The sequence below is a fragment of the Tupaia chinensis genome, unplaced genomic scaffold (assembly GCF_000334495.1).
Source record: "Tupaia chinensis unplaced genomic scaffold, TupChi_1.0 Scaffold139757_1, whole genome shotgun sequence".
Lineage (NCBI taxonomy): Eukaryota > Metazoa > Chordata > Mammalia > Scandentia > Tupaiidae > Tupaia > Tupaia belangeri.
The window spans coordinates 2,149,916-2,170,944 of record NW_006199637.1 but is presented as its reverse complement, the minus strand read 5'-3'; the positions used below and the strand labels follow the sequence as shown (position 1 = coordinate 2,170,944).

At 48.5% G+C, this 21,029-nt stretch overlaps 2 protein-coding genes across 2 annotated transcripts in view; one reads left to right on the top strand and one right to left on the bottom strand.

Moving 5' to 3' along the window:
* The window catches only part of TRIM54 (tripartite motif containing 54), a 28,785-nt gene extending 8,630 nt beyond the window's left edge, over nt 1–20,155 (top strand). The window contains exons 2-9 of the mRNA XM_006162158.2: nt 13,343–13,515; nt 14,446–14,617; nt 17,616–17,711; nt 18,717–18,950; nt 19,204–19,226; nt 19,336–19,460; nt 19,592–19,684; nt 20,016–20,155. Coding sequence (XP_006162220.1) covers nt 13,343–13,515; nt 14,446–14,617; nt 17,616–17,711; nt 18,717–18,950; nt 19,204–19,226; nt 19,336–19,460; nt 19,592–19,684; nt 20,016–20,026 — 927 coding nt within the window. The 3' untranslated portion in view covers nt 20,027–20,155. The remainder of the gene's footprint in view (nt 1–13,342; nt 13,516–14,445; nt 14,618–17,615; nt 17,712–18,716; nt 18,951–19,203; nt 19,227–19,335; nt 19,461–19,591; nt 19,685–20,015) is intronic.
* A 372-nt stretch (nt 20,156–20,527) lies between these two features.
* UCN (urocortin) lies at nt 20,528–21,017 on the bottom strand (the record flags this gene model as incomplete). Its single annotated transcript, XM_006162221.1, has 1 exon — nt 20,528–21,017. A coding segment is annotated over one exon (333 nt), but the record flags the coding sequence as incomplete, so codon positions are not given.
* Between the last annotated feature and the right edge of the window lie 12 nt (nt 21,018–21,029).

Below are 21,029 nucleotides of genomic sequence, written 5' to 3'. Positions count from 1 at the left end.
AGCCTGCGGACCGGCGGGCGGGGCCCGGGGTGGGGGGCCCGGGGGTGGCGGGGGCCCGCAGCCGGCCCGTGTGGGCCGGCGCAGGGCCCCTCCACCCGCCGCCACCTCGCTCAGCGCGGGTCCCCTGGACCCGGCGTCTTAAAACTCACACCAGGCACATGTGCGAGCGTGCCCAAGATCCTGAGAGGAGAAAGGAGGAGAAGGGATTGCAGCGTGTCCGTCCCCCTGGGGGGTAATTTCTCTTTCTGTCTCTCTGTCTCTCTCTGGCGAGCACATGGACCCTATAGCAAAAATCTCTTATAATAATAATAATAAGAAATTAAATAAATAATTCTTAATAAAAGAAAACCACTCCAGGCATATGCGCCTGAGTGTCTCAAATCCCAATAGGATGGAGAAATGGAAGAGAAAGCCTTGCAACAACCCATTGAGGGGCGCTTTCTCCTTTTCCCTCTCTCTCTCTTTCTTTCTCTCTGGCAAGTGCATGCACCCTCTGGCAAAAAAAAAAAAAAAAAAAAAAATTTAAAAGAACAAAATTATGCAAGGATGTCACTTTTTTGGCACAAAAATAAACTCACATTTTAATTCCATTTTCCCACAAACTTTTTAAAGTCCGCTTGTATGGATGGTAGGCCCAGAGAGACTTGGGAATGGTTTGGGTCATCCTTTGTGCAGAGTGGGAGCTAACACGATCCCCAGGGCTTTGGGATGGTCCTGTGGGCCTGGCGTGATGTGAGTCTGCTCAAGTGCAAAGCATCCGGGCCTCCCAGGAGGGGAGAGTGAATAGCTGCTTCCTTGCTGCTTTGTCTGGGAGGGCCTGGTGGGCGGCTGACCCAGTTCTCCAGCTGCACTGATATCTGTACATCTCGGTAGGTCTCAGTAGATCTCCCTCTGAAAGATGAGCATATTTAGTTTTTTCACACGTTGCCTCCACATTTTGACAACTCCGGGCATAATCAGATTGTCTGTTTTCTAAGCGTGAAGACAAGAATAGGATTTTTGATTTCTCTAGCTTCAAGTCACTTAGGAAGAATACCCTTAGAACATTGCCTAGAAAATTCAAAGTTATAAAAGTGATAACAGTATATTTTAAATGTTTCATATACATAAACATTTAACCTTTTAATTTTATTTTCTAATTTATCTACACTTAATTGTTGCACATCTTTTTTTTTTTTTTAAGATTTTTGCCAAGGGCACATGGACTCATCAGAGAGACAGAGAGGGACAGAGAGAAGGAAAGTGATAAATCACCCCTCAGGGGTCTGGCCACATCTCAATCCCTTCTCCATTCTCCTCTTGAGATTGTGGGCATGCACACACATGCGCCTGGCATGTTTTTGAAGCGGCTGGGTCCAAGACTCAAACCGTGGAGCTGGAGTTGACTATGTGGGATCCAGTGCCTTCACCACCACACCACCTGCTGGCCCAATTGTTGTACATCTTTATGGCTTACAATTTGTTTTCTCAAAGCATGCATGCAGTGTGTGATCACTGAATCAGGGATAACACCATATACATCATTTGTAACAAAGGACTTTATGTTCTTGTGCCTGTGAAATTTTTTCCTGAGCACCTCCAATTCAGCCCCCAACAGTCAACCTTTTGTACCCACAAGTTGAACCAACTGTGGATGGAAAATATTACATTGTTGCTGACATGAGCTATGTAGTTAGGCCTACAATGGTTACACCTATACTAAACACAGATTTGTTTATTTCTTGTCATTATTCCCTAAACAATATAGTATAACAACTATTTACATAGTATTTACATTTATTAGGTATTATGAATAACCTAGAGATTATTTAAAGTATCAGAAAGATTGTGTGTAAATTACAGGATGCCATTTTCTTTTTTTTTAAGAATCATTTTATTTAACTTTATTTACTTATTTATTTATTTTATTATTATTATTTTTTTTTTTGGAGAGGTTTTTACTATAGGGCGAGTGTGCTCACCAGACAGACAGAGAGAAACGGACAGACAGAAAGCGAGAAATCACCCCCCAGGGAGGATGGCCACGCCACAATCCCTTCTCCTCTGTTCTCCTCTTGGGATCTTGGGCACGCACGCACACGCGCCCAGCCTGAGTTTTAAGTCACCGGGTCCAGGACGCAAACTGCAGTTGACTACGTGGGAGTCCAGCGATTTAGCCATTACGCTAACTGCTGGTTCCCCAATTTATTTATTCATTTTAATTTGACCAGAGAGGGACAGAGTGAGAGAGAGAAAGAGAGGGAAAGTGAGAAAGCAAGCCGCCAAGTCCAGGACTCAAACTGTGGTCGACCATGTGCGAGTCCAGCATCCTTAACCACCATGCCACATGCCGGCCCGTACGATGCATTTTCTATAAAGGACATGAGCAGCCACAGATTGTGGTATGGGGGAGGTTGTTGGAACCAATCCCATGAGGATACCAAGGATAACTGTTTTCTTGTTTTGTATTATTTTTGCCAGGGGGCATGTACATTCTCCAGAGAGAGAAAGAGAGACAGCACCCTCCAGTGAGGTATGACTATCTACAGTCCTTTTTCTTCCATTTTGCCACCCTGTCAGGATTTGGGGTACACATACACATGCACCCAGAGTGTTTTCCTTTTTTCTTTCTTTCCTTTAGGTTTTTGCCATAGACCACATGTGCTCCTTGGAGAGAGACAGAGAGAGAAAGTGAGAAATCACCCCTAGGGAGATGGCCACACTGCAATCCCTTCTCCTCAATTCTCTTCTTGGGATTTTGGGCATGAACACACAGTGTGGTTTTCAAGCCACCAGGTCTGGGACTTGAACTGTGGTTGGTCATGTCAGAGTTCAGCACCTTAACCGCTAAGCCACCTGCTGCTCCCTTCCCCAGAGTGTTTTTCAAGTTATCAAGACTGGGATTCAAACCGTGGTCAGCCACATGGGATCCAGCTCCCAGTGCACAAGCCTAGCCACTGAGCTATAGGGCCAGCCGTGTACAAATTTTGTTTCAAATAATATAGGAGTATTTATCATGAAAAGTGAATTTGCCACTTACCTCAGAGCCTCAATTCCACTTCACCAGATAAAAGTAAACATTACCAGCTATCTTGGCAATCCTGGAAAATTCCCCTGAGTAGGTACATGTCTGGACATAAACTAGACTCACGGTCCAACACCTCCCTCTAGTCACTTACTCGTTCTTGGTGGTCGTTGCATGCTCATACATCCCCCACTATGTCCTTCTGAAGTAGCCATATATAGTGTGCCATTGTTAGGCCTGGACAAAGCCCATTTCTTCTTCCCTCTGGAGCAGTTAGACTGTTCTCAAGGCTTTTCTATTAAAAAAAAAAAAAAAAAAAAAAAACCCTGCTGTGATGGAAAACAAAGATTTTTTTTAAGGTGTCTGTGGTAGAGAACGAGTACCTGTGGGAGTTAGAGAGACAGAGAGAGAGAAAGTGAGAAATCACCTCTCCATGAGGGATGGCCACACCATTGAACCTCAGTTGGCCATCTGGGATCTGGGTCTTTTAACCATTAGGTCATAGGGCCAGCGTGGAGGCCTCTTTCTTGACATTTCCCCCCTCCGAAGTCCTTCTCCAGCCAGACATCCTCCAGAAAAGCTGTCCCTGAGCAAACGTCTTACAAGGCCTTCTGGTCATTTCGTCTGTTAAATGACAACAGGTTGAAGCCCATAAACAAGTGCCCACAGTGAAGTGGGGGCAGGTATAAAAATAAACTGAAGGCTTGCTTTAAAGGAGTTTAGGAGTGAATAGAGTTTACAAAAACAGAAACACATGGGAAGATGTTTGTGTCAATTTCCACAGCAACAGCTTTCCTCTAGTCAAAATTCTTGGAAGCTGAGTGGGTGGGAGTGTGGGTAAGAGGGAGGGAGAAGTTAGAGGGGGTTAACGTGGCCAGTTGATGTTTCATTCTGTTTTGATTCAGAGAGCGAGGGGGAGAAGGAGAGAGAGAGAGAGAGAGAGATGTTACAGCTATAAGGAGAATTAATTATATTACAATGGTAAGTATGTAAAAATATGTATGGGGGCTTGAAAATAATATGCCAAAATGAAAATGATCGTGTTCAGGAAGGTAGGGTTATGGATGACTTTCTCCAAACCCTTAATACCATTCAACATTTTCAATGAACTGCTTTAACTTCTCAAATTTTTCTTCCTAGCTATCTAGTTAACCTGATCTTTCAACGTCACATTTCCCAGGGCCAGCAGGTGGCACGGTAGTTAAGCCACCAGATCCCACACAGCCAGCTCCACGGTTGGAGTGCCGGACCTGATGGCTTAAGAATCACGCTGGGCTCAGGTGCATGTTTATGTGTGCCCAAGATCATGAGAGGAGAACAGAGGAGAGGGGATTGTGGCATGATCATGCCCCATTGGGGGTGCTTTCTCCCTCTCCCCCTCTCTCCATCTCGGTCTCCATCTTTCTCTGGCAAGTGCACATGCCCTCTGGCAATTAAACAAACAAAGCAAGCAAAAAAAAAAAAAGAAAAGGACCGGAACCAGCAGGTGGCGTAATGGCTACGTTGCTGGATTCCCATGTAATCGACCACAGTTCAAGTCCCAGACCTGGTGGCTTAAATTCACACCAGGTGTGTGTGTGTACCTACGATCCCGAGGGGAGAATGGAGGAGAAGGGATTCTTGCTTTCTGTCTCTCTGTCTCTGTCTTTCTGGTGAATGCACACATCTTATAGCAAAAACTTCTGCAAAAGAAAAAAAAAAAAGAAAGAAAGAAAAGAAAAGGACCTCCTTCTCTAACACAGAGCCAGTCTAGAAAAGAGATGACCTTTGCTTCATTCCATCCACATCACAGTTCTTTCTAGGTAAGGACCCAGTGTGCTCAGTGAAAATCTTACCCAGCCCACCCCCTCTGCCATTTCCACCTGCTGCTGAGGTGCCAGGACTGCTCCAGCCCAACCTCAGGAAGATCCCTTTAGAGAAGTTTTGTGAATTGCAGTAACCTTGCAGCAGGGTTGGGGACCTTACTTCTATAGGGAGGAATCTTGGCTCAGTGAGAACAAAACCTAGACTGGATGCCAGCAGGTGGCATAGTGGTGAGTGCACTAGACGCCCACATGGTTGACTGTGGTTCGAGTCCCAGAGCTGGTGGCTTGAAACTCAGGCTGAGCATGTGTGCATGTGTGCTCATGGCCTCAAGAGGAAAATGGAGAAGGGACTGCAGAGTGGCCATCCTCTCTGGGGGTTGATTTCTCACTTTCTGTCTCTTGGGTGAGTGTATGCATCGTATAGTATAAATCTCTCAAAAAAAAAAAAAAATCCCAACAACAACAACAAAACCCTAGACTGAGACTTAGCACTCCCGGGTTCTCCTCCCACCAGTTTCTTGTTACTTTGCCAAGTGATATAAATGAAGCTATTTTATATCTTCAAGCCCGTTTACACATCTATAGAATAAAGGAGAGTTTTAACCTGACCTTTAACATCCCTAGTGATTCTAAAAATATGGTTTCACAAATTCCAGACTACTGTTAGGAAATTCTATTTCTATAAATATATTTGAAGGTCTGTTTATTTTACTTACGAGAGCGAGTATGTACGTGGGCACAAGAAGCACCCTCGGCAGGATCTCGCCATGCCAGTCCCTTTTCCCTCTCCAGCTTGTTGGTGCCTTGGACACGCACAGTCTGTGTGTTTTCAAACTCACCCTGGGATCGGCACTCACAGCTAGCCATGTAGCTTCCAGCACTGCTGCTCAGTTTGCTACTGACAGCAGCAAAAGGTTGGGCCTGGTTTCCCTTTTCCTTTTTTTTTGAGTTTACTATAGGGTATATGCACTTGCCAAGAGAGAGACAGAGAGTGAGAGTGAGAGTGAGAAATCACTCCCCCAGGGGAATTAGCCATGCTGCAATTCCTTCTCCTCCATTCTCCTCTCAGGATTTTGGTCATGCATGTACACACACCCAACATGTTTTTCAAGCTCCCAGGCCTGGGACTCAAACCATGTAGTCAACCATGAGGAATCCAGCATCTTAGCCACCACTCCACTGGTTGGCCTCTGGAGTTCCACTTTTTAGAGAGTTTTCTATTCAATTACCAGTGTCCTAACTTGACCCACTCTTCTGCTGATCCATCCTTTCAGTAGGAGGGCTTCCTTTATCAACCCCTTGTGCCAGTCTCTTTCCTAGGCTCGGTCAGCCCTAGCTAGCCCACCACTTAAATCTCTCTTGACCACACAGCTCAGCTTTTACTGCAATCCAATTTTTCTAAGACCCCCCCCCCGCAATGTCTGGGCTTCTGCCCACCATTTCTTCATGGTTTCTCCACTACATTCTGAGGGTCTGCCTCATAGAAACCACATGGGCCATCATCCACCACTGGCCAGGCCCTCAGCGTGGGAGACCTTACTTCTGTAGGGAAGAATCTTGGTTTAGTGAGCATTCTGAGCCAGGTTCTCAAATTAGCAGCTCCCTGGATAGCCAAGGAAGAGAGAAAACATTCTGAGATGATAATTATAGATTTGCTAGAATGACTGCATTTACAGGGCATCTTTCTAGATGAAATATTTCTTTTTTTATTTAAAGAGAGATTTTTGCTATAGGGCGTGTGCACTCGCCAGAGAGACAGAGACAGAGACGGAAAGTGAGAATCACCTCGAGGTAATGGCCATGCCACAATTCCTTCTCCATTCTCCTCTTGAGATTTTGGGCATGCACGCACATGCTCCCGGCATGAGTTTTAAGCCACCAGGTCCAGGACTCGAACTGCAATCGATTATGTGAGAGTCCAGTGACATAACCATCTGCTGGTCCTTAGATGCTATTAGATGCTATGGAACATTACAAAGGAAATACAACCTAAAAAAGATGGCTCATGGCACGGGTGCCACAGAAATGCCTAGGCCATAGTCTAGAATTAAATTCTACTTACTTGTTCATTCTATTTTATCCTTCACACTGAAGGAAGGATAATTATTTCATCTGTGGTTCTTTGTGGTCATTTACTTTAAAGGTCTAGATTAGAATTGTGAACCACCCTTTATGTTTGTGCAGTGCTTTATAATTTATAGAACACATTCACACACGATTCCGTTTTTGTTGGAGAAAATAAATGTTATCTCCGTTTTCCAGGGACGAACACAAGAAACAGGCTTCAGTCACACAAACAAAGGGGCAGAGCAGGGACATAAATCTAGGTGTTCTGTTCTGTTCCCTAGAGTGATGGAATTTCCTCTGCACATCACATCTTTGACGCATGAAATTTTCTTCTATGGGGCTGGTTCTCTGTGTAAACATAAGATTTAAGGACCGAACAAGACATTTAGGTATACAATAGAACCAATCAGTCATTTCTTAGTCTTCAACTAGAGAGATAAACAGAAGCAGAAGGATTTTGCTAACTGGCTACTAGTCGGCAGAGAGGTCTTCGGCCCAATGTCGAGACTGTCAGCTATGAAGGTCCAAAAACAAAACAGAAAAAGAAAAAGAAAAAAAAGGACCAGCAGATAGCATAATGGCTATGTCGCTGGACTCCCACGTAGTCGACCACGGTTCATCTAGTCGGCAGAGAGGTCTTCGGCCCAATGTCGAGACTGTCAGCTATGAAGGTCCAAAAACAAAACAGAAAAAGAAAAAGAAAAAAAAAGACCAGCAGATAGCATAATGGCTATGTCGCTGGACTCCCACGTAGTCGACCACGGTTCATCTAGTCGGCAGAGAGGTCTTCGGCCCAATGTCGAGACTGTCAGCTATGAAGGTCCAAAAACAAAACAGAAAAAGAAAAAGAAAAAAAAAGACCAGCAGATAGCATAATGGCTATGTCGCTGGACTCCCACGTAGTCGACCACGGTTCATCTAGTCGGCAGAGAGGTCTTCGGCCCAATGTCGAGACTGTCAGCTATGAAGGTCCAAAAACAAAACAGAAAAAGAAAAAGAAAAAAAAAGACCAGCAGATAGCATAATGGCTATGTCGCTGGACTCCCACGTAGTTGACCATGGTTCGAGTCCCGGATCTGGTGGCTTAAACTCACGCCGGGCGCATGTGTGTGTGTGCCCAAGATCCCGAGAGAAGAAAGGAGGAGAAGGGATTGCGGTGTGGCCAGCCCCCCTGGGGGGTGATTTCTCGCTTTCTATCTCTCTGTCTCTCTGTCTTTCGGGCGAGCGCATGTGCCCTATAGCAAAAACCTCTCCAAAAAAAAAAAAGAAGGTGCATTGAGGAGGTTGCCATCCAGGCCTAACTCCTATCTGTGATGAGGTAATTTGGGGACTTGCAATCAAGGCAGAAAGATTTTTTGTACCATGGAGCCATTCATCAGTCTATGAAATCAATGGATCCCTTCTTTTTTTATTTTAGAAAGAGAGATTTTTTTTGGCTCTAGGGCACATGTGCTCGCCAAGAGACAGAGACAGAAAGCAAGAAATCACCCCCCAGGAGGGATGATCACACCACAATCATCCTCTCCTCCATTCTCCTCTCGGGATTTTGGGCATGCATGCACATGTGTCCTGTGTGAGTTTAAGCCACCAGATCCGGGACTCGAACCATGGTCAACTACGTGGGAGTCCAGCAACATAGCCATTATGCCATCTGCTAGTCCCACAATGAATCCTTTCTAAGAACAATGTTTTTAAATGCAGGAAATATGATACATATGATTATAAAGGAAACTGACTGAATATGGCATCCAATCTCAGTGGGGGTACTATCACCCCCAAAGAGAAAATTCAATTCTTGGCAGAAGGAAAATACAACTTCTTTTTATGTATAAAGCAGAGATGTGCATGCAGCACATAGACAGATACACATTTAACATATTAACATTTAGTCAGGGGGAGGGGAACAATTGGGGGAAAGTCTTTTTTTTTTTTTTTTAAGAGAGGTTTTTGCTATAGGGCAGGTGTGCTTTCCAGAGAGACAGAGAGTGAGAAATCATCCCCCTGAGGGTGGTGGGTGGCCACGCTACAATCCCTTCTCTTTCACTCTCCTCTCGAGATCTTGGGCATGTACATGTGCTTCGTGTGAGTTTCAAGCCTCCAGGTCTGGGACTTAAACCATGGTCGGCCATGTGGGAGTCCAGCAACATAACCACTATGCTATTTGCTGGTCTCAAAGGAAAGTCTCTTTTAAAAAGCTTGAGAGTGGGGTCGGCAGATGGCATAGTGGTTAAAGCGCTAGACTCTTACATGGCTGACTATGGTTTGAGTCCTGTATCTGGTGGCTTACTTCTTCACTTTCCTTCTCTCTCTCTCTCTGGTCAAGTTAAAATATAATAACAATAAATAAAATTTGAAAAAAAAAAGCGTGGGAGACACTAAAATATTATTGAAATATGGGGTCAGTCCATGACATGGTGGTTGGGATGGCTGGATTCCACACAGACAACCACATGATTGGAGTTCCAACATGGCTTGAAAAGCATGCCAAGTACATATGTGTGCATGCCCAAAATCCCAAAAGGAGAATGGAGGAGAGGGGACTGCAACATGGCCATCCACCCTTGGGGAGTGCTTTCTCACTTTCCCTCTGTCTGTCTTTTTTCAGCAAGTGTACACACCCTTAAGCAAAACGTTTTTTATAAAAATGAAATATGTGGGACCAGTAGTTAGCATAATGGCTATGTCGCTGGACTCTCATGTAGTCGACTGCGGTTCAAGTCCTGGACCCGGCAGCTTAAACTCACGCTGGGCACATGTGCGTGTATGCCCAAGATCTCGAGAGGAGAATGGAGGAGAAGGGATTGTGGCGTGGCCATCCCCCCTGGGGGGTGATTTCTCGCTTTCTATCTCTCTGTCTGTCTCTGTCTTTCTGGCGAGCACACGCACCCTATAGCGAAAACCTCTCCAAAAAAAAAAAAAAGAAGAAACAGGTAAGTATTTGATAGAGTAATGTATGTGCTTCTTGATTAACACATTAAATGGTGAGATCTGGCAGTAGGCCTACTAACTACTGTAACTGAGAAGTAGTAATACGTGTAAATTAGTTTTTCAGATTTCAGCAACAACTGTCATGTGATGTGAAAACAGCTGTGATTTCTGTTGGTGACGAAGTCACAGGTGCGGCTTCCCCATATTGTGTTGCGTGAGATGCCCTCTATTAAAATACAGAGCTGTGGCCAGCCCTGTAGCACGATTGTTATGTGCATAGAAGACCAGATTCCTGGGAACTAGCAGTTAGCGTAATGGCTATGTCACTGGACTCCCACGTAGTCGACCACGGTTCATGTCCCGGACCCGGTGGCTTAAAACTCACGCCAAGCGCGTGTGCGTGCGTGCCCAAGATCCCAAGAGGAGAATGGAGGAAGAGGGATTGCGGCATGACCATTCCCCCCGGGGGTGATTTCTCGCTTTCTGTCTCTGTCTGTCTCTCTCTGTCTGGCGAGCACACACATATAGCAAAAACCTCTCCTAAATAAATAAAAGACCAGAATCCTCACCAACCATGGTTCAAATCCCAACCTCAGCAGCTTGAAAACATACCAGATACATGTATGTGCATGTCCAAAATCCTGACAGAATGAAGAAATGGAGGAGGGATTGTGGTGTCACCACACTCCATCAATGGGTTCTCTCTCTCCCCCCTCTTTTCTCTCCCCTCATGAGCACACACACCCTCTGGCAATTTCATTCTTTTTTTTTTTAAAGAGGTCTTTGCCTTAGGGCACATATGCTTGCCAGAGAGAGATAGACAATAAAGAGAGAACTCACCCTCTGGCAGGATAGCCACTCCTCCATTCTCCTCTAGGGATCTTGGGCAGGCACGCACATGTGCCCAGTGTGATTTTGAAACCACTGGGTCCAGGACTCGAACTGCAGTTGGCCATGTGGGAGTCCAGTGATATAACCACTATGCCATCTGCTGGCCCTCATCTGGCAATTTAAATAAATAAATACGAAGATATTACTGAGAAGGAGTAGCACTATCCATATATTCAGTATAGATGACTTTCTCAAAGTAGCCAGCCAACATTTGCAAAAGATTCGGCAACCAAGTCAGGCAAATTTCAGTTAAGGGAGCACATTGGGAAGGGGTGAGCACAAACGTCCCAAACCTCATTCTCATTTCAGCTTCCTGATTTTTGCCATGGCTGTGTACCCCATATTCTGATTTAATAGTTCTATTTTTTTTAACAATTTTTATTTAATTTTATTTATGTACTTATTTACTTATTTTAATTTGACCAGAGAGAGAAAGTGAGAGAGCAAGTCACCAGGTCCGGAACTCAAACCATGGTTGGCCATGTGGAGTTCAGTGCCCTTAAGCACCACGCCACCTACTGGTTCTAATTGTTCTATTTTAAAAGACTCACTTTTAAAGCTTAAATATCTATGGGACCAGCAGTTAGCATAATGGCTATGTCGCTGGACTCCTATGTAGTTGACCACGGTTTGAGTCCCGGACCTGGTGGCTTAAACTCACGCTGGGCACGTGTGCATGTGTGCCCAAGATCTAGAGAGGAGAATGGAGGAGAAGGGATTGCGGTGTGGCCATCCCCCCCGGGGGGGTGATTTCTCGCTTTTTGTCTCTCTGTCTTTCTGGCAAGTGCATGTGCCCTATAGCAAAAACTTCTCAATATATATATATATATATATTTCATCCTCATAGTAGTTATGTATTGGACTCCCACACGTCAACTGTGGTTCAAGTCTTAGACCTGGCAGCTTGAAATCATACTGCGGGGACCAGCAGTTAGTGTCATGGCTATGTCGCTGAACTCCCATGTAGTCGAACGTGACAAATCAGCAGTTCTATGAACTTAAAAAAAGAATACACATTAGAATAAACATATACAAGTCTTTTTTTCTTTTAAGCAAAATTTTTGCTATCAGGTGTATGTACTTGCTAGAGACAGAGAAAGAAAGTGAGAAATCACCCCCCAGGGGGATGGCCATGACACAATCCCTTCCCTTTCATTCTCCTCTCAGGATTTTGGGCACTCACGCATAGATGCCCAGTACGAATTTCTTTTTTTGTTGTTGAGAGTTTTTTGCTATAGGGCGCGTGCACTCACCAGAAAGACAGAGAGACACAGAAATAGAAAGTGAGAAATCACCCCCCAGGGGGGATGGCCACGCCACAATCCCTTCTCCTCCATTCTCCTCTCGGGATCTTGGGCACGCATGCACACGCGCCCTGCGTGAGTTTAAGCCACCAGGTCCGGGACTCGAACCACATTCAACTACATGGGAGTTCAGCGACATAGCCATGACGCTAACTGCTGGTCCCCCCAGTATGATTTCAACTGCCAGGTCTAAGACTTGAACCACAGTTGACGTGTGGGAGTCCAGTACATAACCACCACTCCATCTGCTGGTCCCCACATACGAGTCTTAAATGTTCCTTACACCCTTGAACTCTTCCTGCTTGTCATCAGTATACCATAGACATTCCATACTTTGAGAAACACAGGGAGGACCTCTAAGCAACATGAGTGCTGCACTACAAGCCGGAGCACCCCAGAAAGTTCATCAAAGTTAGTCCTGGTCCTGAAGGGCACATGTATATATTGGCCAGAGACTAGTAAGGGGAGTGAGGTTGGGAGTTGGGGGAGGGGGACAACATTACTGAAGCTCTCATGGGAAAGAGGAGCTGTCCCAGAGCTTAAGAGGAAAGCCAGCCAGGCCAGGAAGGACTGGATTTGGGAAGCAGGAGGAGACTATGGATCCAGGGGATGAAAGGCTACATGCATAATAGCGGACCAAGGTGGCTGCTCCAGGGAGCCAGCTGGTGAAGAAGGCAGAGGTGCAGCCTTCCCTGCCGCCCTACCCCTGTTCTCAAGCTCCTCTTCCTCTCTCCCAAGAAAGGGGCTCTTCAAAGCAACCAGGGTTAGACTGTCTGAGCATTGATACCTCTCAGCCCTCTGGGTTCCAGAAGAAAGGCAGTGATTAAGCAATGGGATGAGCTGCTAAAGAAAGTTCTCAGCAACAGTGGTGAAAAAGAGGTAGTGGCCTCTCCAGCCCACCTCAGGTCATGCCCTGAGGTCAGTCCTGACCACCTGTGGGGAGTCTGAAGCAAGATCATACGTCAGGTGTGGCCCACGAGGGCCCCAGCCTGGAGGACATGGACTGTACCACTTAGTGTTCATTTCCTACCTCAGCCTTCCCAAGGCCAGTGGCTCCCATCACTCTAAGGGGCCCAGCTTGGAGATCCTGCACTGACCAGGCCTTGGCTAAAGCTAGGCCCTGCATACAGGGCTGCTCAAGAGGTGGTTGAGTAATGAGGCCACGGTGGGAACCAAGATCTCCTGGCTACACAGGGGGACTAAAACAGCTGCTCCCGCTACAGAAAAGAGCTACCACCTTGCCCTCTACCATTCTACTCCCGAGCGCCCATGACCTTTCCCCACCTCCTCCCAGTTCCCCACGTCTCACTGTGCCTGTTCTCTCATGCCACCTGTCCTCACAGGCCTCGAACCCTCTATGGCAATCCCGGGGCTCCACCACCGTGTCTTCAGGAGGCCGTTTCCGCTGCCCGTCCTGCAGGCATGAAGTTGTCCTAGACCGACATGGTGTGTACGGCCTGCAGCGAAACCTGCTGGTGGAGAACATCATCGACATATACAAGCAGGAGTCATCCCGGTGAGCTGGCGGGCCTTTGCCTCTCTACACGGCAGGGCCGGGGACCCAGCCAAGGAATCCATCAGGGCCAGGAGGGGGGCCTGGAACAACCAGTCTGCCCCTTCAGTTTAGAGAGGAGAGGACTGGACCAGACAGGGTTGCTAGAGAGGGGTCTCAGCCTCTGGCCAGCTCTTTGCCTTCACTTCTCTTCCTGGGAAGGTGCTGGCAGTCTACCAGCAAGCTTCTTGCCAACCCTTCATGACTTCCTGTCCTGTGGGACTTCCTCCCCTCCTCTTGGATCCAGATCTCTACCTCTTAGCAACTTCCATTCCCATTAAGAACAACCATGGAGGGCAGCAGATGGCGTGGTGGTTAGGGCTCTGGACTCCCATATGGTCGACTGTAGTTTGAGTCCCAGATCTGGTGGCTTGCTTTCGTACTCTCCCCTCCCCTCTCTGTCTCTTTCTGGTGAGTGCATGTGCCCTGCAGCAAAGGGAAATAAAAAATAATGATAAGTAAAATTAAATAAATAACTTTTTTTTTAAGAGGTTTTCACCATAGGGCACATGCACTTGCCAGAAAGAGACAGAGAGATAGAAAGTGAGAAATCACCCCCCTCCCCCAAGGAGGATGGCCACACCGCAATCCCTTCTCCTGCATTCTCCTTTCAGGATCTCGAGCACACATGCACATGCACCCGGCGTGAGTTTAAGCTGCTGGGTCTGAGACTTGAACCGTGGTTGACTATGTGGGAGTCTAGCAACGGAACCATTACACCATCTGCTGGTCCCAATAAATGACTCTTAAAAAAAAATAGTACCATGGAAGTTACTCACCCGCCCTGCACAGCATCGGTGGCAGGGCAGCATGAGTGGTGACTGGCAGAAGTCGAAGAGAAGGTGTCTATGGGCCCTAGCACCCCAGACCTAGCTCCTCCCCACTCCCCTGCAGCCCACTGCACTCCAAGGCTGAGCAGCACCTCATGTGCGAGGAGCATGAAGATGAGAAGATCAATATCTACTGCCTCAGCTGCGAAGTGCCCACCTGCTCTCTCTGCAAGGTCTTCGGTGCCCACAAGGATTGCGAGGTGGCCCCCCTGCCCACCATTTACAAACGCCAGAAGGTATCAAGCAGGGGAGGGAGCGGGCATGTGGGGCGCAGGAGCTTAGGACAGGGTCTCAAATGTCAGCTTCTTACTCCACCTGGCTTTAAAGTCAAGTAGATCAGGGCTGAAGTTCCAGCTCTGGGCTTGACCCAGTGTGCGACATTGGGTAAGTGCCCTAATCTCTCCGGCCTTCACTTTTCTTACTTGTAGAATGAAGTTGAAAATGCCTACTTCTGAGAGTTGTTGTCAGGATAAAATTAGATAATAAAGCATGAGCTTCAGTACCGTGAGCTAGACAGGGCCCTAATCCCAACCCTCCAAGTCCTCTCATCATCACACAAGTAGATTCTGCATAAAGTATAAAGATTATGTTGGTGGGATCAGCAGGTGGTGTGGTGGTTAAGATGCTGGACTCCCACACAGCTCACTGCAGCCTGAGTCCTGGACTCAGCAGCTTGAAACACACTAGGTGCATGTACATACACCCCAAAAATCCTGAGAGGAGAATGGAGAAGGGATTGCCACGTGGCCATTCCCCAATGGGAGCTGATTTCTCACTTTCTTTCTCTCTGTCGCTCCAGCAAGTGCACACACCCTATAGCAAAAATTTCTCAAAAATAAATAAATAAAAGCATTAAAATAAATACATATACAAAGATTATGTTGATTAGCACATAGAAAATAGAAAGAATCTCCAAATGGGGGTGGAATGGGGCAAAGAGCCGAATGTAAGTTGAAGACAGTCTTTCCTGTGGGGCCAGCACAGAAAAGGCAGCTTTTCCCAGAGGGCCTATGCTGGTAGGATGGCTAAGTCGGAGAGAAGAGACTGTGCCTCCAAACCCCTAAAATGTGGGGACCTGCAGCTAAGACTCCCCAAGCCCCACGTTAAACTCCAATCTCACGATCCAAAGTGCTCATCTATGCCACTTGGCTTTTGACAGAGCAAGTGCAAATTCTACCTGGTAGAAAATATCCTTACTTTTGGTTCTTAAACTTCCCTTAGATTAAGATCAACACAATATTAGCTCATAATTGAAAATACACAGCAAATTGTACTCTATGAGTGAAATAGGCAGAAATAAAAATGATAGGTTTAGATTCCCAAGAAATCCAGATATTAGATTTTTTTTTTAGAGAGATTTTTGCTATAAGGCATGTGCACTCACCAGAGAGACAGAGAGGGACAGAAAGACAGAAAGTGAGAAGTCACCCCCTCACCCCACAGGGAAAATGGCCACATCACAATCCCTTCTCCTCCCTTCTCCTCTAGGAATCTTGGGTGCATATGCACACGTGCCTGGGATGAGTTTTAAGCCTCTAGGCCCAGGACTTGAGCTACAGGTTGACTATGTGGGAGTCCAGCAATGTACCCATTATGCCATCTGCTGGTCCCTGGGTTTTTCTGGGGAGAGGATTTTGCTATACAGTGCATGTGCTCGCCAGAAAGACAGAGAGAAACAGAGAGACAGAAAGCTAGAATCACTCCCCAGGGGGTGATTGCCATGCCGCAATCCCTTCTCCTCCATTCTCCTCTCAGGATCTTGGGCACGCACACACACGCGTCCAGTGTGAGTTTAAGCCACAGGGTCCAGGACTCAAACCACGGTCGGCTACATGGGAGTCCAGCAACATAGCCCTTATGCCAACCGCTGGTCCCCGACTTTTTTTTTTTTTAATTTGCCAGAGAGCATTGTACACTCGCCAGACGGAGAGGGAGAGAGAGAACTCCCCCATGGGGCATGGTCACGCTTCAATCTCTTCTCCTCCATTTCTCCATTTCGTCAGGATTTGAGGCATGCTTGCACATATGTCCAGCATGTTTTTCAAGCTGCTAGGGCCAAGATTAGAACCACCTGGTTGGCCATGTGGGATCCAGTTCATTTAACCACTAGCTCACAGAACCAGTCCCAGATATTAGAATTTTCTTTCCTCTTTTTTTAAAGAATCATTTTATTTAACTTTATTCATTCATTTATTTTAATTTGACCAGAGAGGGACAGAGAGAGAGAGAGGGGAAGTGAGAAAGCAAGCTACCAGTTCTGAGACTTGAACCATGGTTGGCCATGTGGGAGTCCAGCACCCTTAATCACCATGCCACCTGCCAGCCCCAGATGTTAGAATATTCAAGAAATAGAAAGTCACCATGAATAAAATACCTTAAGAAAAGATGGAATTAAAAAAAAATAGAGATTTGACAAAGACCAGCATAGAGCTTTTAGAAATGAAAATGCAATTACTGGGACCAGCAGTTAGCATAATGGCTATGTCGCTGGACTCCCACATAGTCGACCGCGGTTCAAGTCCCGGACCTGGTGGCTTAAACTCATGCCAGGCACGTGTGCGTGCGTGCCCATGATTCCGAGAGGAGAATGGAGGAGAAGGGATTGCGGCATGGCCATCCCCCCTGGGGGGTGATTTCTCGCTTTCTGTCGCTGTTCTCTGTCTGCCTGGCGAGCGCATGCGCCCTATAGCAAAAACCTCTCCAAAAAAAAGAGAAAGAAATGAAAATACAATTACTGAAATAAAATATTCAACAGATGAATTAAATGACAGATTTTTCTGAAGAGAGAATTATGACAAGACAAGAGAACTAAAAAAGACATACTATAGCACTAGCAGATGAGAAGGTTGAGACATAAGTCTATCAGACCCCCAAAATGAGAGAACAAAGAGAATGGAGAAGAGGCCATATTATCTGAATGAACAGGTACTAAGAATTTTTCAGAACTGATGGAAGGTATGGATCTACAGATAAAGCCTGGCATTGCTGGATGCTTGGAGAATGTCTATTTCTTTCTCATTTGGTGGTAGAGGACTTCTTTCCACCTCTTCTAGAATACACGGAATATGCCTCCATACTTCTTGGATTGTTCTAAGCCTTTCCTATCACTGTCAATGACCCAGTGGAGGGTAGAGTGGAGGGGAAAGTCCTCTCCTAAGCAGCACTGGCTGGGCTGAGGGACACAGCTCTAGGACAGGTCCTGCAGCTCTAAGCACTGACCTGTGTGTGTGGCAGAGTGAACTCAGTGATGGCATCGCAATGCTGGTGGCAGGCAATGACCGTGTGCAAGCTGTGATCACGCAGATGGAAGAAGTGTGCCAGACCATTGAGGTGAGCCTGGGCTACAGGGGAGGAGGGAATAGGAACTGGCTGGCCTGGAAAATCGGGCTTCCAAGACAACTGCTTCTCTCAAACCTCTGACCCAAATGGCCATAAAGTTTCTGGGCTCCTAAAAGTGGTGCGATATGCTAAGGCTATAGGATTTCAATCCCAGCTCTGCTGCTCACTAGCTCTGACTTTGGTCTAGTTACTTAACTTCTCTGCGCTTTGGTTTTGTCTGTTTTTAACTACGTAAAATAGTGATGCTGATAATGATATAGTGTCTACCTTATCTGGGTCTTTTAAGAATTAAATCGGGGGCCAGCGGGTGGCATGGTGGTTAGCTGCGCTGGACTCCCACATGACTGACCATGGTTCCAGTCCCAGACCTGGTGGCTTGCTTTCTCACTTTCCTCTCTCGTGTGCTCGCTCTGTCCCTTTCTGGTCAAATTAAATAAATAAATAAAGCTAAATAAAATAATTTTTAAAAATGAAATTGAATAATGCAAATAAAAACCAAGGGCAGGGGTAGAGACAGCACTGAGCAAAACTATTTTAAAATATCATAGGTATGGGGACCAGCAGTTAGCGTAATGGCTGTGTCGCTCCACTCCCATGTAGTTGACCCTGGTTGAGTCCCGGACCCTGCGGCTTAAACTCACGCCCCACGCGTGTGCGTGCATGCCTAAGATCCGGAGAGGAGAATGGAGGAGAAGGGATTGCGGCATGCCGCCCCCCCCCCACCCGCCAGTGGTGGTGATTTCTTGCTTTCTGTCTCTGCCTTTCTGGCAAACGCACGCGCCCTATAGCAAAAACCTCTTCAAAAATAAAAATATATATATATCATAGGTAGTATGATTATTACAGAAAGGTGCAAGCTGGATTCTGGAGGACCATGGGCAAGTTACTTTCCTGCCTGGCTCTTCCCACGAAATGGGAAGCAGGACAAATCTCTGAAGCTCTCCTAGCTATATCTCTCAGCCATGCCCTCCCTCATCCTTGCTCTGGGTCTTTCAGGACAACAGTCGAAGGCAGAAGCAATTGTTGAACCAAAAGTTTGAGACCCTGTGCGCAGTGCTGGAGGAGCGCAAGGGCGAGCTGCTGCAAGCCCTGGCCCGGGAGCAGGAGGAGAAGCTGCAGCGAGTACGAGGCCTCATCCGTCAGTACGGAGACCACCTGGAGGCCTCCTCCAAGCTGGTGGAGTCCGCCATCCAGTCCATGGAGGAGCCGCAGATGGCGCTCTACCTCCAGGTGGGCCCCAGGGAGGGCGGCAGAACGGCACAGATGGAGTCGTGGCCTAGGCACTTAGAGACCAGGTTCACGCCTTATCCTTGCACACACATACTTCACCCCACGATCCTAAGCAAGTCACCCTTCTGAGTTCGTTTTCTCCCTAAGGAGCTGGGGGCCCATCCCCACCCACCAGGAAGGGCGTGGTGAGACTTGGAATGGGACTTTGCTGGGGTGGACCCAGTGCTGACTCTCACCCTTTTTCCCCCTGCAGCAGGCCAAGGAGCTGATCAATAAGTGAGTAGGCAGAGCGGGAAGAGGAAGGAAAGGGCCGCGCCGGCTCCACGGGCTCGGGGAGGGACCCGAAAGCTGGGCTTTGCCAGCTGAGCCGCTGTGGCCGCTGCAGGGTCGGGACGATGTCGAAGGTGGAGCTGGCGGGACGGCCCGAGCCTGGCTACGAGAGTATGGAGCAGTTCACCGTGAGCGTGGAGCACGTGGCGGAAATGCTGAGGACCATCGACTTCCAGCCAGGTGAGGGAGCGAAGGAGGAGGAGGGGCAGGCGGCTGGACTGGGGCGCTGAGACCCTCCGTGCGGGGGGCAAGGTGGGCAGGACCGCCAAGAAAGCAGGGACACCGTCTCACCCGGCCTTGCTTCTGCGCAGGCGCCTCCGGGGAGGAAGACGATGAGGAGTTGGCGCTGGACGGGGAAGACGGCAGCGCGGGGCCGGAGGAAGAGCGACCGGACGGGCCGGAAGGTGAGTGGCCGGCAGACCTTGGGGCGGAGCCTGGCTGGCAAGCTCCCGCCCTCTCCTCGGATGATTGCCTTCCTTGCGGCACCTGGGGTCGCTCAGCGCCCCGACTCCTTTTAAGTGCCACCTAATCCGGGAGCCACAAAGGAGCGCCCCCTAGCGCGCGTAAAAGTGCACTTTCTTTCCCACCAACGTTCCTTGCGGGCGTTGCGAGACCAGGCTGGAATCGGCAAGCAGAGGCGGAGCCCACCTGGCTGGGGAAAGGGGGCGAGCTGGGGCTCGGGCTGCCTCGTTCCTTTGGCGCGCCCGCTCACCGAGCTTTCACTCCTGGACACAGGCCTGCACTGACCCGACCCTGCTGAAGAGTTGGCGCAATCCGGACCTGGCGCGAGGGTGGTGGAGGATCGGCGCAGGGACCACCGCGCCACTGAGCTCGGCGCTCCGCCCCGCGGAGGGACTCAATAAAACACTCGGGCGTCCCAGACCTGTATCTCCTTTCTGCCCTCCCTCAGCCTCGGCTTCCGAGGCGACCCTGCTACCATCCCGTCCTTCCCCGAAGTTGAGACCCTTTGGGGGAAGGAAATGAAATGGACCCCTCCTGGGCACCTCCCTGATGCCAGAAGCAGGCTCGTAGAGCCCAGTGCCCTGGGAAGAGGGTCCATGGTCGTGGGTGGTGCGGCAGTGCGGACCTCAGAGTTCGAGGATTTGGGGAGTAATGCAACCCGCAGGACACTGGCAGAAAGCCGTTCTCCCCGATCCCCCCTGCACCAGCTCGTTCCTGAGAGGCCCTGCTCTCCCATGAGCTCTCACCCTGTTGTGGTTGCCCGCGCCCCCACGACAGACGCCAAAGGCTCTTCGGCACTTTTATTAAAAAATAGCCACACAGAGTGCTCAGGGTGCCCCTGGGCCGCTCTCCTCCCCGGGTCTGAGTCAGGTCCGGTGCGCACGTTCCAGCCCAGGGTGGGGGAAGAAGGGTCAAGATTTTTGTGGCCCCAGACCGGGCGAATCACTTGCCCACAGAGTCGAATATGACGCGATTCTGCTCGGCTCGCTCCCGCTGGCTCTGCGTCCGCGCCAGCTCCAGCAGCGTCCGCAGCAGGTGGAAGGTGAGGTCAATGGACAATGGAGGGTCGTCCCGTCGTGGCCGCTCGCCTGCTGTCCCGGATTCCCATCGGCCGGGCCCCGCCCGACGTGGGAAGCGCTCTGCCAGCAGCAAGAGGAGCGCTCGGGCGCCGCCTCCCTGGTTCCGCGTCCCGGGACTCCACCGTAGACTGGGGTCCTGGGCGCTGGCCGCCACCGCTGCTGCCGGGCTCCACTGGCTGCTCCCGGGGCGCAGATGTGGGAGGGGGCG